Source organism: Syngnathus typhle, linkage group LG5 (genome assembly GCF_033458585.1).
Source record: "Syngnathus typhle isolate RoL2023-S1 ecotype Sweden linkage group LG5, RoL_Styp_1.0, whole genome shotgun sequence".
In the NCBI taxonomy this organism is placed as follows: domain Eukaryota; kingdom Metazoa; phylum Chordata; class Actinopteri; order Syngnathiformes; family Syngnathidae; genus Syngnathus; species Syngnathus typhle.
Window position 1 is genome coordinate 14,074,660 of NC_083742.1, and position 15,765 is coordinate 14,090,424.

Here is a 15,765-nt window from a genome sequence, read left to right on the forward strand (position 1 = left end):
CCAGGTCATCTCTCCGCCACAAAGCACTAGGCGACCTCCCATGCCCTGAGACCCCCAAAAGTCAGACGCAAAAATGACTTGACAAGAACACAACACGTGCACTATGAGCACATGTTGTCTTGCAGGTTAGATAAATGGCAATGTGCGCTCGTACTGTTTTGACGGTAAAATAAATTTTATTCACGCACCACTATTAAAAACGGCTGAGGACAATACAATGCATTATGTAAGTGTGACATGACATCATGGGATTAAAATCGCCTCTCAATAACAACCAAAATTTCACTCTGTCCATATGTGAGCAGGGATGTTTTTTTTTTAATATCAGATCAGCCATGATGTGGCTGTAAATCAACTTCCTCCACTCACACCACAAGAACAAAATAGCCAAGTGAGAAAAATCTTTGGTGTCCTCATGTCGGCAGGTACGGTTTACCACAGGAAATCCTCAGTATGTGTCTGCTGTCCATTTGCCTCCTTCCTGCTATTAAAACCGCTCAGCTGCTGCCACCAATCAGCCCACAAAATCATTACTCTTCCTCCTCCACTACCCTCCACCATCTGCTGTCTCTTTAGTTCACCCCGAAACTCACTTCTGCATTTTGCCATGGGACAAGCAATAATGTAATAGGCACTTATTTTTCCATAAAAAGTAAACAATGACAACCGCTGAAGACCTCGTTCAAGATATTGTGTTCAAGTTTTTTTTTCTAGACTTGTTTGAACCTTCTCGGCTTCTGTGTTTACTTCTTGACATGTGATTTATCCATGGTGGGGACTGTGGGCAAAACACAGTAGCTGACAGTAGCAGAGTTGAGATTATGGAGAATGATATTGCAGTGTAGATTACACAGGGGAAAAAAGGAACAGGAGCATTTTGTGGAATTTTTTTTAAATAGTTCCTCTGTGACTTTATTTGTTTTTAGAATTGAGTGGCAGGCCACATTAACTGCATGAAATGTGAGATGGACATTTATGGCCCACCGGCTTCATGTTGCCTACCACGTTGCTATTAAAAAAAGAAAAAAAACAACAACAACAAAAAAAACTGGCAAAATTTTCCCTAAACTTGGTGGGGGTGCATCATGTGCTGAAACCCAGGCCGTCTATTTTTTTTTTTTTTGCTTTTACATTTGGCTGGGCCGTTTCAAAAAAGTGTAGTTCTAGCTTTGAATGTGGGCTCAGCAATGCAGGTGTGCACGTAGCCACAAATATGTGATGAAAGGCCTCACTGAGAGCTGAAACCCCATCTGACCCAGGGTGAAGCCCTCCCCTTACCGCGGTCCCCCGCTCTCTCCCTTTTCAGAGAGGAGGGGCACCGCCACACGGAGGCAGGATGCATAAATAAAAGTTTGATTTTGAGAAAGAAAAAATGAGTTAAAAACAAGTGAGGATGAGGAGATGCATTGGGGTCAGCTCTGTGACATGCATGTGTTTCCTACCTCCATGAGCTATGAGACGCAAAGCCCCATCACCAATTCCATCGCCCGCCATTAACATATGTATGGCTTCTCTCGACCCTGATTATGCTAATCACCTGTCCGGCCCCTGTGGCCCCTAAAATGGGTGTATTTAGTAGTCGGAATGAGGTGTACATTCACACACTCCCTCAATGGGCAGATTCTTCCACGTTACTGCCTTCATTCAAGTCTGCCCTCTCGCACCCCCTTCAAAAAAGAAGGTATTCAAGTGCAACGGATTTGCGCAGTACTGGAAGGAGAGCTGGAAAATGCTGCGGTTGGCGGACAATTAAAAATAGCTGTACCATATCTGAGCACATTGTTGCTGCAGCTCAGTTGGGAAAATTCGTATCAGTGTCCATCAAATTCAACACAGCTGAGCCCGTCCCTGCTTTTGCTTGATTGGCCAACATCCCCTCGGTCGGAGCGGCCAATCTACAGCAGCCATCTCTTCGTCATTTCCTGGAAAGATAGCCCCCGTGATTCCAGGTGTCCCCAAGTGGCACATTCCTAAAGCGTGGCGCACGCACACTAACGACAAATTGATTTCATTCCCCCCACCAAACTTCTTTGCTTTGACATGACAAGTTGCCGTGGTTACGGCAGCCATAGGGTTACTTTGCGTTCACGTACTGTAGAGACATATCAATGACAGTAGCAATTGATGGTGGCCGTCTTCTTTGAAGGCATGCATTACATCCCCACTTCTAACACCAAAAATGTGCAATGATCCAGAATTTCCTTCAGGATCAGTAGAACCAAAGAACTGTGTGGAAGATGTGATAACCACTAGTATATTAATAATTCATTTTCCTCAAAAGCGATGAAGGAAATGTATTCATCAGCCCATCTTCAATGCTCCAGTAACACGCAAACAACTTGTGCGAGACACACACACACACACACACACACACACACAGTGACACCGTCTGGCTCTGCGAAGCCTCGGCAAGAGCGGAAATGTTTTGCATCTCTAAATCTTTGCTCGGCGTCACATGCGCATGTGTGGTATCGGTGTAATTGCCAGATTCTCCGAGGCCTTGCAGCGGGAATTGCGAGTGTTCGACGACGTGCGTGCCAGAGGGCTGGCTGGCTGGCTGGCTGGAGGGCTGCCAAACAACTTTATACGTCGTATGCTTTGCATTGAAAAACACTGCGGCTACTATGCTCCAGCTACAAACACACTCGCCCTATGCTGTTTGCTGCTTCCTCCACCCCTCTGGCAACCAATGTTGGGAGGGAGAGAGGGAGGTGAAGAGGAAGACGGAGGGAGGGAGGGATGGAAGGAGAAAGAGGGACAGAGGGAGGGAGGCCAGACCACCCTGATCTCATGGCAGGCCTGAGTGTTTACATTGCCGTGGCTCACTCTGTAATACATCTGGCATTCTGAGGCCACTCTCTCCAGCCAGGGATGGGAGGGAGGGGGGGGCAGGAGGGGTAAAAGAGAGAGACCTTTCTGGCAAAGAGAAGGAGAGAGAGAGCGGGAGGGAGGGAGGAGGGTAATTCTCTCCACAGTCTCCTGTGCTCGGTCATTCGCAGGCCTCGCTCTGCTTTTTGAATATGAGCGCCTGCAAGAATGCAAAATGTAAACAGAGCGGCTTGGAGGCATCTCTCGGCTTGTCATTTGTGAATGAGAGTGGGAGCATACACACAGAGATAACATGACTGTCATTTGCGTATACAGTCAAAGCTCCAAACTTGGACACTGCTGAAGTCATCAAATTTGGGTCTGGGAGGAAAAATGTGCCTAGAAAGTCAGAGGGCAGAAAATCTTGTCGGACTTGACAACCTTGTCTTTTCTCTCTCAAAAAAAAAAGCATAACTTTTTAGTAATTTTACCAAATTTTTGTTTTCGCTACACAGTAGCATTATTACGCAGTCTACCTTTTCGTAATAATTATTTGGCAGTTATGGAGCTCCGGATGTCTCTTTTACGCAGCCACATTGGCAGTTAAGTAGCGGCAGTGCGCCAATGAATAACAATGGAGCATAGCGATAAAACTAGCCTTTATCTGTCAACATTCCATCCAAGTGAATTTACATCTCACTTTGATGGAAGGGACATAATGAGATACATGTGCTCGGCGGACAGAATAATGGATATTGCTGATCGATCAGGCGCCAGGAGTACTTTATTCAACTATGGCGGTGGCAGATTGGGAGAATGAGCCAATTACAGATCTCTGTAATTTTGCTTTTCAGTTTCCTTCACTACACAGGTTGTGATCATACAAAAACTTATACAAAGACAAAATTTAGGTTAGAGGTGTACTTGTAAGACTTGCATGGCTTAAAGCTAACCCTAACCAACCCTCCTTTTACACTTCTACCTGTGATGTGAAAAGGTAAATGAAAACTCTCTCTGGCAACTTAATAGGTTTGCTGATGGAACAAATGAATTTATTTCACAGTATTTCCTTTGTTTTGAAAGGAGAACAATTTGGAAGTTAACCACGAATGGCCTGGTCTACTGTAGCTTTTTATGGGTAATGTACACAAAGTTGCTTTCAAAGGCGAGCCAGCTAGCTTGATAAAAAAAAAAAAAAAATTAAAAGAAAAGTGTACCACAGGCGCAGTGTTTCCCCGCACTAAATCCCTCACCAGCTAGTCTGTACTTTTCATCAACTCATAAAGTTTAACACAACAACGCTGGAATGTTATTCCTTTCAACAGAACTTTAATCCATTTTCTGGTCAACGCAAGCTTGCTCCGAGTTCGGGTGGCAAAGACATCCATTTGTATGTGTTTGATGCCTCTCTTTGAACACAACAATCAATAAGAGAAAGCTAGATGTTACGTGCAAAAATAGTACGAGCATGGGATGTGTGGCCATGTTTGAGTCGTTGCCGAATGAGAGCGGTTGGAGACGAAGCGTGGAGAGGAGGGGAAAAAAATGAAAAGAGGAGAAAATAGCATAGTAAGCCTTGTCCAGGTCAACCAGAATTCCAACTCTGCTTATGTGACTGTGTGAGTGCTCCCATGCCCATAAAAAAAAAATAAAAAAAGCGGGCTCATCTATACGTGCAAGATTCAACCGCCCCCCTCGTCATCTTCCGCACGCACAACCCCCTGGCCCCCCCACCGTGCTTACAAGCACAACAACAAAATGAGCACTAACTCTGTCAAGTCAGCTCTCAATCACACGCGATGCAAAACAGATGCAAAGGTTGAAGCCAGGAAAAGAAATGTTATCCTTTCAAATTGTACTGTTATAAAATTGACCTATAGGGTCCATTCATGGAGTAATGATACAGCAAATGACTTCACATTCGACACCTGGTATATTCGACACATGCTTACACACAGGACGCAAACAATGACGGATGACAGCTGCAACCTGTACTGCATTTCAAGACCCCCCCCCTCCCAAAGACCACAACTCTTTCCAAACCATGCTCCAGCCTCCTTTGCTCTGCTGTGAGTCTTCACTCTGCACTCAGGCCACAGGGTGAGTATCAGGTGAGCTTTTAAATAGCGTAGGCCCCTACGAGATGACCTCAGGATCCCAAGGGTCTACCCCTGTGGCCCCTGGCCTCTACGCTATGCCCCATAACCCCTCCCACAGACACACATACAAAAGTACTCTATACATCTTTTAGGCTAGAACCTGAAAAAATGCACACCAAAGTCTTGTTTATTCCATGGTCAAAGGTCACATGACCACAGGATAATAAAAAAAACTCTACATTTGACTTTTTAATGGGAGATGATTGGCCAGCTCTATATCTCCTATTGAATTCTATTGATCAGTACAAACGATGCTACTTCTAGCTAGCGTTTGTAGCTTAGGCCGCAAGTGAGCTCAAGTCTGTCACCCTGGACTGGTCGCCAGCCAATCACAAGGCACATATAGACTCCGAAATATTCACACTCAACGACATATCCTCATTTTACGGATAATAAATTGTTTACGTTTAGTAGACAAACTGTGCCTTTCAGAGTGTGTGCCTGTTGATCTTTTCACAAGGCAATATGCAATTGTTCATGGTCACAGCAACCAAGATCACATCATCATCTTAGCTGGCTAAGCTTGCTAGCGTAACGGATCATAACTAGGCAAAACTACATGTTAAACACAGCGCGGGTTCATCCTCAGTTTCAACTCCAACCTCCGTGGAAAGCTTCAGCTTCAAAAGGCCCATTTGCAAATTCTCTCCTCACCGTAGCCCCTTCACCCTCCCACCCCATCGGCGCTGACTGGCCCGAGCCACATCCCGGGCCGTCTTCGAACACGTGAGGGCCCGTCCTACAGGAAAGGCCAATGTTTATGCGATACTGTTTTAATTAGAGGCAGGTGGTGTCGCTATTTTCTTTACAATTTGGCCTGTGTTTGCCTGAACCCAGAATGCTGAGGGATGGTTCCGTTTTCCATTTTGCAGCCGGGTGGAGCTCTTAAAAACAAAAAAAATGAAGAGGGGGGGTCTTATTCCTCCGCTCCGCTGCATCATCGTGGATACAGCTTAATAGCGGATAATCGGCAAATCCACATCTGCAACGTGATACTCGAAAGATGACCAGAAAGCCAAGTCAGCTGGAGGTCGAGGGCAAACAACAATACTACAACTTCCTGTCCTAGCAAATGACTTCCTGCGAGTGCCATAGTTGGCATAAACATGGCATTTAGCCACTCGGTCGAGGCGGGGGAAAGGGTGGAATAAAAAAAAAAAAAAGATCCTGTGCAAAATATTTGGCTCTTAGGTTTGACACATTCACCTCTTTGTGTAAGCAAGACTCTCCATCCACATCACTCTCTGTCACTTTGTCTAATAAACACAACTTCCTGTGTCAGAGTGCTTATAAACACTGCTATGAGTGAGGAGACCAACTTGGGTTTAAAAAAAAAACTGGCTGTAGCACGTGATGGCCACCGGGATAGATACTACAAACTGAAAAGCATTTTCTAGCATTATGGTCTGCCAATACGGTAATATGAGAATAATTTATTTCAAAAGGGAATATAAGGTACTGCATTTGGCTGGCGACCAGTCAAGGGTGTGCCATGCCTCTCACCAGTCAGTTAGTACAGTATAGGCTCCAGCTCACTTGCCAGTCTAATGAGGAAAAGTGAGATAGAAAATGGACGGAAAATGTGCAAACTCCCCAGAAACACTTTTACAAAGTGTTACATGAGACAATGTATGGACTATTTTTCATGACCATAACTCCAAGGCTCGTTATATTTTGCAGTATTGCCTTGATTGGGAGAGCAACTCTCCAATTTGGCTGTTAAACGAGCTAGCCGAGACAATCTTAGGTTAGCTTACCAAACAGCATGGCTTCACCCTTTGATAGAACGATACTTGTCAGAAACGTATCTTTATCGCTATGTGATGACTACTGACTTTGGAGTGCGCATTACATTGCAATCCTAAAAAAAATCCAAAAGTTTTTTGTTTTAAAAAAAAAAAAAAAAAAAAAAAAGCAATCCCTGTAGGTTGAGGCGGGTGCATGTGCATCCACGGGCCCACACAGCTTCCAAGCGGGGTCGATCACGGGTCAGCAGCAGAGGGCAGCTCCTAATGAAACATAAACAGCCCCTCCATACGCTCATTCCCGCTCTCTTTCCTCTTGGATGACTTGGCCAGGACACCCCCCACCCGCCCCTCCCCTCCCCTCCCTCCGTCACCACCACCACCTCCACCGCACCAATGCACGGCGTTCCACGGTCCAGGCAGAACTAATCTATCCCTCAGCTGTGTAGTCTAATCTAAACAAACACATCTCTCCCCACCAACATCTGGAACCCTTCACGTACAGGATCGAGGAAACCACTGAGGCCTGCTCTTTGTGTGCAGTGTACAGGTCAGTCAAGACAGTAAAAGTAGATAATGTAGACATCTAGCGGCGGTTTTAGAGTATCTGATGCTCAACAGAATCAAACTCAACAGAACAATTCAAACCAATCGCTTTAGACTTATCTCTGGCAACGCAAATCCAGAGCTGGATTTAAGTCCACAGTGTGGCGCAATTGTTGCTGATCCACTTAAGAAGTCCTGTAGGTGCCTGTAGTGTGCATCGTCTGTGGACTTGAAATGCTAAAAATAATGCTAACAAAGCAAAATCGCCCTTTCACTAAGTAACACCCCAAAAGCACAGACTTTTTTTTTTTTTTTTCAAATATAAATGACTCGATGACTTGATTTCAAACTAATCTTCAATCAATCAATAATTAATCAAAAACAGAAAAACAATCTTCCGGGTCACAAAATCTGACTGCACTATAGTTTCTGTGTGCACAAAATCAACATGACCAATGGTGCAGAATCGCCAACATTCAAATGTGAAACTGCATTTTGTTTGTCATCTTAATTCCCAAAACATCGTTTAATTTATATTTAGGAGGAAAATGTGCTCTTCCATTCATGAATGGGCCATACGACCGTGCTGGAATGTGGATCAAAGGGAAGAAAAGAGAGAAGAAGAAAAAAAAAAAAAAAAGCACAGCCGCTGAACACCCCCAACTCAGCCACCTCCTCTCCAACAACACCACCCATGCACAATCTTTTTTTTCCTCACTAAATCTTTCATTGTGTATATTTTCTCTTTGAGCAACAACAAGCGAGAGCTTTATGATCCGCCTCACAAACATGAGTTCCTGTCCTCACTCGAGTAGCTTCTCCCTCTCGCTCTCGCTCTCACTCTTATTTTCCCCCCTCCCTTCCCCTTGCAGCCGGAGGCAAATCCTTTTGGAAAGTTGAGAGCTGTCCAAAACGGGACCACACACACAGACTGTGAGCATTCAACTGCTGGGGGCAGGCACACACACTCACAGACACACACACACACACTTGCACACAAAATGGCGGCTTGGCAAAAAGGGAGAAAAAAAAAAGGTCTACCCCAAAAGCTGCTTAATTATAACTTTGGTGTATTTGCAGAAGCAGGGAGGACTTTTTGATGATTGCACATGAACCAACCGTTGCACTGAACAACAATAAACATGCCCCTATAAATGTGCTTTTGTTTGATACAAAGCCCACAAATCAAACAAAACAAAAAAATGAAAAGGCGGAAGCAAGAGTGTCTTACCTTCCACCCAAAGCTTCTCCACGTCCGTCTCCAAATTAGCTGCCCGTAAGCCCACCGCGAACGCTCCGAAAATCATGAGGCCCACCACCAAAAACTTTCCACAGTTCTTTTGTATGTAGCAGCCCAGCCTGAATAGAAATCTCTGGAACTTTGCTCTCAGCCATAGCGGTGCTTTCCTCCCGGTCGCCTTGCCCTAAAGGGAGAAAAAAAAAAAAAGACACCAAAGAAGAAGCATTATGGTCCGATTCAACTGGGAAACAATGCACTTACCTGCGCAGGTGAGTCATACACAACCTTAAGTGTCTCTCCGCTGAATTTGTTCAAAGTAACAAAGCATTTCTGATGGACTTGTGTTGCTACAGGGGTAGTGTAAACCCAAATTTGCACATAGATGGCGTGGTAGTTTATCATGAGCTTACCTTAATGCAGCAGTAAAGTCATAGCGAGAGTAAATATTTGAATAAAAGCCCTCCTGGGCCAAAATCTAACAATAACGTAAATGAACTTGCCTTGTGAGACTGCATATTCTTACACCTCTGCACCAACTAATCTGTTGTGCGTTGTCTGTGACTTTAAGACGTTGAACGTCGACAATGCCGTAAACCAAGCATCGTTTTCGATTTGGTTCAAGATTCTTCTTGCACTTATGGACTTCTGACTTCACATGGAATTTTAAAGTTTTGTCATTTGTAAATTTAAGTGTTTGTATAGTGCTTCCGTCATATAGTGTGCTTATGTGCATTTAACAGATATTTTGATTATATTACAATAGTGATATCACAGGAAATTCAATTTCCTGCTCTATGGTTATCATCACTCGTACCTTTCTAGGATGGCATCACAAAAAAGCCATAAAAGACCCCAAAAACAAAATGTTTGATACGCAAATGACAATAATCCCGTTTAGATACTCACTAAGGAAAAAGTCCACACATACTGACTTTTGAGGCTTATGTTGTAGTTCAACTCCAGTTTAACTACTTTTGGGGCGTTCGTGGGCTGCACCGTGTTCAAGTATTAAACGGCAAATTCAAGCAGAATAAATCACAAATTCAATAGAAAGTGATTTTTAAATCACTCCACAGGTAACTCACACATGTTGGCACACACCCCAGGTACAATTCCAGAGAGTAACAAAAACGACGAGTGACAGTAAGTAGGAGTCCAAAAGAAGGCTTGCAGCTGGACCTCCGGGTTGGATCTGAGGTGGGTGTGTGGGTGTGTGTATGAAATAAAAGCTGTCTCCAACGTGATTCAAATGCAGGCCTTTTTTAGATCTCAACAAATAACATCCCATTTGAGCGCAAACATTTGCACAGTCATTAGCGTTGAGCAATAAAAGGGAGATTCAGTGGAGAAAAGAGTGCATTGCATTGCTTTGCATGTGGTCCGTGGACTGGTGCTGGGAAGCGGGGGGGGGGGGGGGTCACACATGGACTTCCACGCTGGTGCATAACACGCAAGCTTGCGATATGACGACAAGACGTTATGTGTTTGGAAAACAAGAGGAAGGAGTCCAAACAAGCGTGTGGGGGAGCGGGTTAGAAGGGGGTGTAAGCAACACGCCGGTGAACGTGGGTGTTCTGTGTTTCTGAATGTAGTGTAGTTACCTGGGCGATCTGCTCCAAAGCGAAGCCCGCGTCGCAGTAGCTCGGCCGCTGCAGGTAGTCCAAATCCGGCGGTGGAGACTGCGGATGCGGCTGCGCTGGCGGCTCGCGGCTTGAATCCCTCCGGGTCCTCCGCGTTAGCCTCGGTCGGCCGGGCTCTCCTGTCCCCGGCTCGGGGGGCGCACTAGCAGCCGAGGCCATGTTGCGGGGACTGCGCGCTGCTTACCGATTCCCACTTGCGATCCGACAAAGTTTCACTCGGAGGGGGGACCTCATAGTCCGCTTGGAGAGGGCGAGTCAAAGTAGTGCGCGCCGTCCATCCCCACATCGCGTGATCCGGTAAGGGTCTCCGCCGCCTTTTGCACCGCGTTTTCCAGACCCCGTCAGGCACAACGACAACAACAAAGCGAGCAAATAGAAAAACACAGGAATACAACGGGAGTGTCTCTCAAAACGAGCCGCACGCCAGATCGCTGGACGCTTCTCGCTGCATTGTGCCGAGTTGTGTGCTGCTGCTCGTCTTCCCTTGGGCCGCGCGTCACGGCCAACTCTGACTTTGAATAGAAGAGCAGAAAAAGAGCTCGAAGAGGAGGAGGAGAAGGAGGTGGGGTGGAAAAGGAGAGAGGCGGAGGAGGGGGCCCGCAAAACACACGCACACACACACAAGATCCCGCCTCTCGCCGCTGTCACACCGCACAGTTTGCTCGCTTCTGATTGGTTCCAGAAGGCCAAAAATTACTCAGCAAACACGACTATTATTAGCTGCTTAGCAACAGCTCGCTAAAGTAAAGAAGGGGAGGGAGGGAGGGAGGGAAGAAGGACCACCCAAGCAGAGAGGAGAGGGGAGGGAAGGGGAGGTGGGGTGTATGGGGATGCCCAACCAGCAACAAATTTGCTTGTTAAATGGAGCTAAAGTGTAGTATTTTGTAGGCTTAACGTTTAAATTAACCAGGCGTCACTCAAGAAAAATGTCTACAGTCGTACGTGACTTTTAAAAAATGTCCATTATAGCGCTTAAAGAATCCTACTCACTGTTAAACGTCATGTAGCCCGCAGCGAACTTTACCGCCCCATTGACAAATATACTCTCACTATAGTGAACGCACAGACTGTAACATCACAGACAATAGATATGAAAAACCTACCTGCTAAAAGTGTGTGGAAATATTTTCTGTACTTTAACAATAAATTTGGCAGATTTAGATACAACAACGCACTGTTCAAGATCTTTGTTTTGCAGGTGGCGCCTAATTGATTTGAATTGTAATTTACACTAGCACCACCCGCAGGCCGTCAGTAGTACTACAAGGGCCATGGAAAAATAATAATAATAATAATAATAATGATAATTACATGAAATAATCATAATAATACAAATTACAAAGACTTACCATTGGTAAAAGCCAAAACTGTGTCATTGTGAAAAGATTTTAAGTCATTTCTACGTGTTGTTCAGTAGCTTACAATACTGCCAAGTACCTCTAGGAACTCACTTAAAAAATATATTCTTCTTCATTGGTTGGCAGGTGGCACGTAGTTGTCTTGTAATTTACACTACTGTCACCTGCCGGACATGAGTAAAATGGCTTTCTTTACTTCATTGTGAAGTTTCTAATATAATAAAGGAGTTGCTCGTTTGCAGATTTTTTTTGTAAAGACAACTTAATCTGCATGGACACCCATCTCAACGGGACGTACCTCTCGCAGGAGTCACATCCGTTTCGCAGCATCTATGAGAGACATGCTGTAACTCAGCAAGAGACCATCAGGTTGCGGGAAATGTGGAAAAAAGGTCGTTGGCATTAAGAAGAAAAGCATAGTGTGACGGCTGTAAAGATATTCTTGTAAAATGTACTAGAAGATTATATTGCGAGCATCTGTGTGAACTAATAGAATACACATGAGATTACAACGATTTACGGAAACGAGTCAAGTTACTAACAGTGAAAAACCGTGAGTAACTGAAGCCCCGCCCCAAGATGTGTATAATTGTCTATCAAACCGTAAACATACAAAAAATCCAAGGCATTTAATGTAATGTCAAATTTACCATACATTAACCTTGAAAATAAACTGCTGACAGATGAAAAATAGTCACATTCTATATTTACATTTTAATTTGTAATTTAATCATTTGTCATAAACAAATGGTCCGTGCGATTTAGATTTTTATATAATTTATTCATATATTTATATATTGTTTCTTATTTGAAGGTTAGGGTCTGTTCCATTCTACTTTCTTGTAATTTGACACAACAACGCAAAGCCTGGAAGTTTAAACATTTTGTAGTAAAGTCAAAGCACTTGTACTCCTTCCTCTATCTGTCATCATTCCAATTTATCGAGTCCTGCCAGACCAAATTCACATGGATTTCTTAATGAGATAGAATATGAAGTAGAAGCCGGAGCGCTCTGGGCGTTCGTCCCGGAATGACTTCATTAGCCCATCACCTTGGCTGACCCTGGGCAGGGTCATTTATAGCCCTAGGGGTTGCTGGCTGGAGTGCGGCCATGGGAAAAAAAGGGGAAGGATGTTGATTAACGCGTGCGCCTAGTTATGATTTGCAGGTGGATTACAGTTGACAGTGGAGGTGAGCCAACATTTTGATAATGCTGACTTCAATCTTTTTTTTTTTGCCGATTATAATTGCAACAAAAGTAACGATTTTCCCACGGAATACAGCTTTACTCACCCACCTGGGATGGATGTAAGAGAGTAGAACTACAAATGAACCGATGCTGGACGAATATTACAAGAAACAGCAGCAATTCAAAGCAACATTGTTATCCTTACTCCGGTAATTACGCCACACGGTCATGACATCACAATGGAATCTAATCGGTGCGGCGTTTGTCGATGCAATGACAGATTTTGTCAAGCAAATGAAGTTTACCTCCTCATGAAGTGTTGCTTTGTTTGCTTACTGGCTGTAGCAACAGAGGTGTAACTCCAGATAAGATGCAATCGCTAATAATGTGGAAAATACACGTCGTAACCGGAAAACTGTTGCAGGCGCCGCCCTTGCAAAGTGATTGAGGTATTTGAATGTAGCTGCTGGTGGACCTTTTATAGTTTCATCTGAACTACACAACATGAATGATGTTTACGCTGTGTGAGCGTTGAGTGTTCCGTGTGGATATCAGGAAGCACAATTTGGAAACCCAAGAAAGTTCAACCTTGACTGCTCCAGTTTTTAGAGCAATGGAGGCTCTGGAGGTTACTCAGATCAGTCATTGCTCACCACAAGAAAATCAGTCTTGTAGCTTGAAGAATCTTGAAAATTGGGATACGAAGTCAAGGTACCATTGTACAGTATATGCTGGCCCACGAGCCTTAGCTTGGACACCACATGGTCAATTTTGGGAAGCTGTCCGCCTCAGTGCATGCCCATTTGAAGCCCTCTACTGGTACCAATTGCAATAATTCTTCCATGTCATATAAACCCCACCCACCCTCCTCCAGCTCACCTCATGGTCGCCTGGTGCAGCGGCGAGCGAGAGTGCAAATGAAGTGCCTGCGGGGATGTTTATGTTCCAACTCAAGGTTGTCTTCAATCATACGCGGAGCTGTTTGACAGCTTGCAGCAACGCTGGCCGGTTTATGTTTACCTTTCCTAATTTCTGGCTTTGTGCTCACAATCAGCGGAGGAATCCAACATGGCAACGCTTTGCAAGACGATGGCCGAGGAATGTTTTCTAGAGGTAAATTCAAAGTGGGTAAATATTTATCTTGAGTATGCCTGCATTGTGTCCCCCCCCCCCCCAAAAAAAGAAATCACAATGCATTCCATCTCAATTTGGCCCATCAAAAGCACGGACCTCCATTTACAACTTAAATTATGATATTAGTTCCGTAAAGTATTCCCTACATTGAAGTCTCTTCGTTTTTTAGTGTTTCCTTGGCTTCCATCCTCTGATTGGTTGATTGGTGAAAGCAAGCAAAGTGTGACTCACAAGACTCACATTTGTGATCATCTGCACACATTTAATAATCAGTAGATTATTACTGTTCCAGATAATGTTCCTTACACAGCTGTGTGCTGTTCCGTTGCATTTGGGGGTGTTGGAGTAATAATTGTTGCAGACATCTCTGATCCCTCAATGTTAAGTAAAACGTTCAACATAATAATAATCTGTACTTTGGTAAATACGCAACATCAGTCCAAAAAAATAATCCAAACACAATCAACTGACCTTTTAATTGGATAGAATCGGGATCATTATGCCTCTTTTCAAACAAAATCAGCAAAGTCCTGATTATGGGTTGTCTCTGAAATATTATCCTGAGCGATTTTCCTGCGGTGCGAGGTGTGTTAACTGTGTGCAGAAGCAGTCAGACAATCACAAATTCATAGCATTATCTACACTGGCAAATCCTTACGTGTGGAGACTTGCTCTTCTCTGTGTGGATCTGGATTAACAATTTTCCCACTATTGATTAAAGTCACTGAAGGCTGTTGGTGTACGTTCCAAAAACATGCAGGGAAGCCAGAGAATTTAATCCTTCAGCCCGCTTTACGGTCGGGCAGGGCTAACCACAAGGGCCACCATGCTGCCACTTTTAATAAGAGCCTTTATTTAAAAGGATTTCTCTGCTTTCATACCACAGACATTCAAAACAAAATCTACCTTTAAGTTTTTTTCTGAAGCCCCAATGCCCCCACTTTGAAAACCACTAAAGTGTCTTTTTTTTATGTCCTGACTTTGCACTTGCCAAATATACACTATTTACACTATATACGCACATTTGATGAATTATGTCCAAAGACAAAATTCATCATTGCCAAAGCACACACACACACACAGCATGTGCTCTTACCTATAACATAAATAACTAAGGTTTAAGAGCAAATATAAATAATTAATCTAATAAATACAGATAGGCTACAAATGACAAAATAAAAAATAACATAATTGGCAAACAAGCTAACGCCAAGGTCACTATTTTTCAAGCAACAACAAAAACAACAGAAAACGTGCAAAAATGTTTTAATGCTGCCTGAAATAAGGTCAAGTGAGGAATACTTTTCACACTGCTATGACTTTTGTCAGACTAACTTCTGTTTCTAGTGACTATTTAAAAGTATTCAGAGCAAACATATGGCAGTACAATGCTCCACATGGGCCAATATTTACCTTAACTTTTTGGGGATAGACAATGTTGGAATCGGCTGATATTTAGACAAGGCAGCGGCCTGTCCTTGCGCAAACTGAGAGCTCTCGAGAAGCTATAATTTTTGGAAGGCGGCACAGCCCTCCAACATTAACAGGAAACGTGCACCGCTTTGGACGTATACACACACGCAACCGGCCTCCGCAAATAAGCAAGTCTAATTTCATATCGGTGCTGCAGCTCCACACGTCGCAAAAGAAAGAAAGGGCAGCTCAGAATAGGAGGACGGGACAGACAAATATACATGCTCTTGATTGCACATCACACTCAAGGCTTCGTTGGCTCCGTGGGAGGCCCACATGGAAAAATTGACACATTTAAAAGTGGGTAAGAAGCTCAGAAGATGTTTGGACCTGTTTACAAGAACCAGGACCTCCTCATAAAAAAAACACAGTGGGAACTTTTACTTTTCTCTGCGGAATATCCAGCCTGTAAAAATATCATGAGAGAGGAAACATTTGGAGTACCGCATCATTAATAAACAAAAATAAGCGAC

The 15,765-nt window shown here is 44.0% G+C and overlaps 1 protein-coding gene across 1 annotated transcript in view; it reads right to left on the bottom strand.

Moving 5' to 3' along the window:
• Positions 1-10,857, bottom strand: part of ptch1 (patched 1) — a 39,531-nt gene extending 28,674 nt beyond the window's left edge. The window contains exons 1-2 of the mRNA XM_061278734.1: positions 10,100-10,857; positions 8,490-8,682 (exon numbers count right to left, since the gene is read on the bottom strand). Coding sequence (XP_061134718.1) covers positions 8,490-8,682; positions 10,100-10,297 — 391 coding nt within the window. The 5' untranslated portion in view covers positions 10,298-10,857. The remainder of the gene's footprint in view (positions 1-8,489; positions 8,683-10,099) is intronic.
• Positions 10,858-15,765: the final 4,908 nt, after the last annotated feature.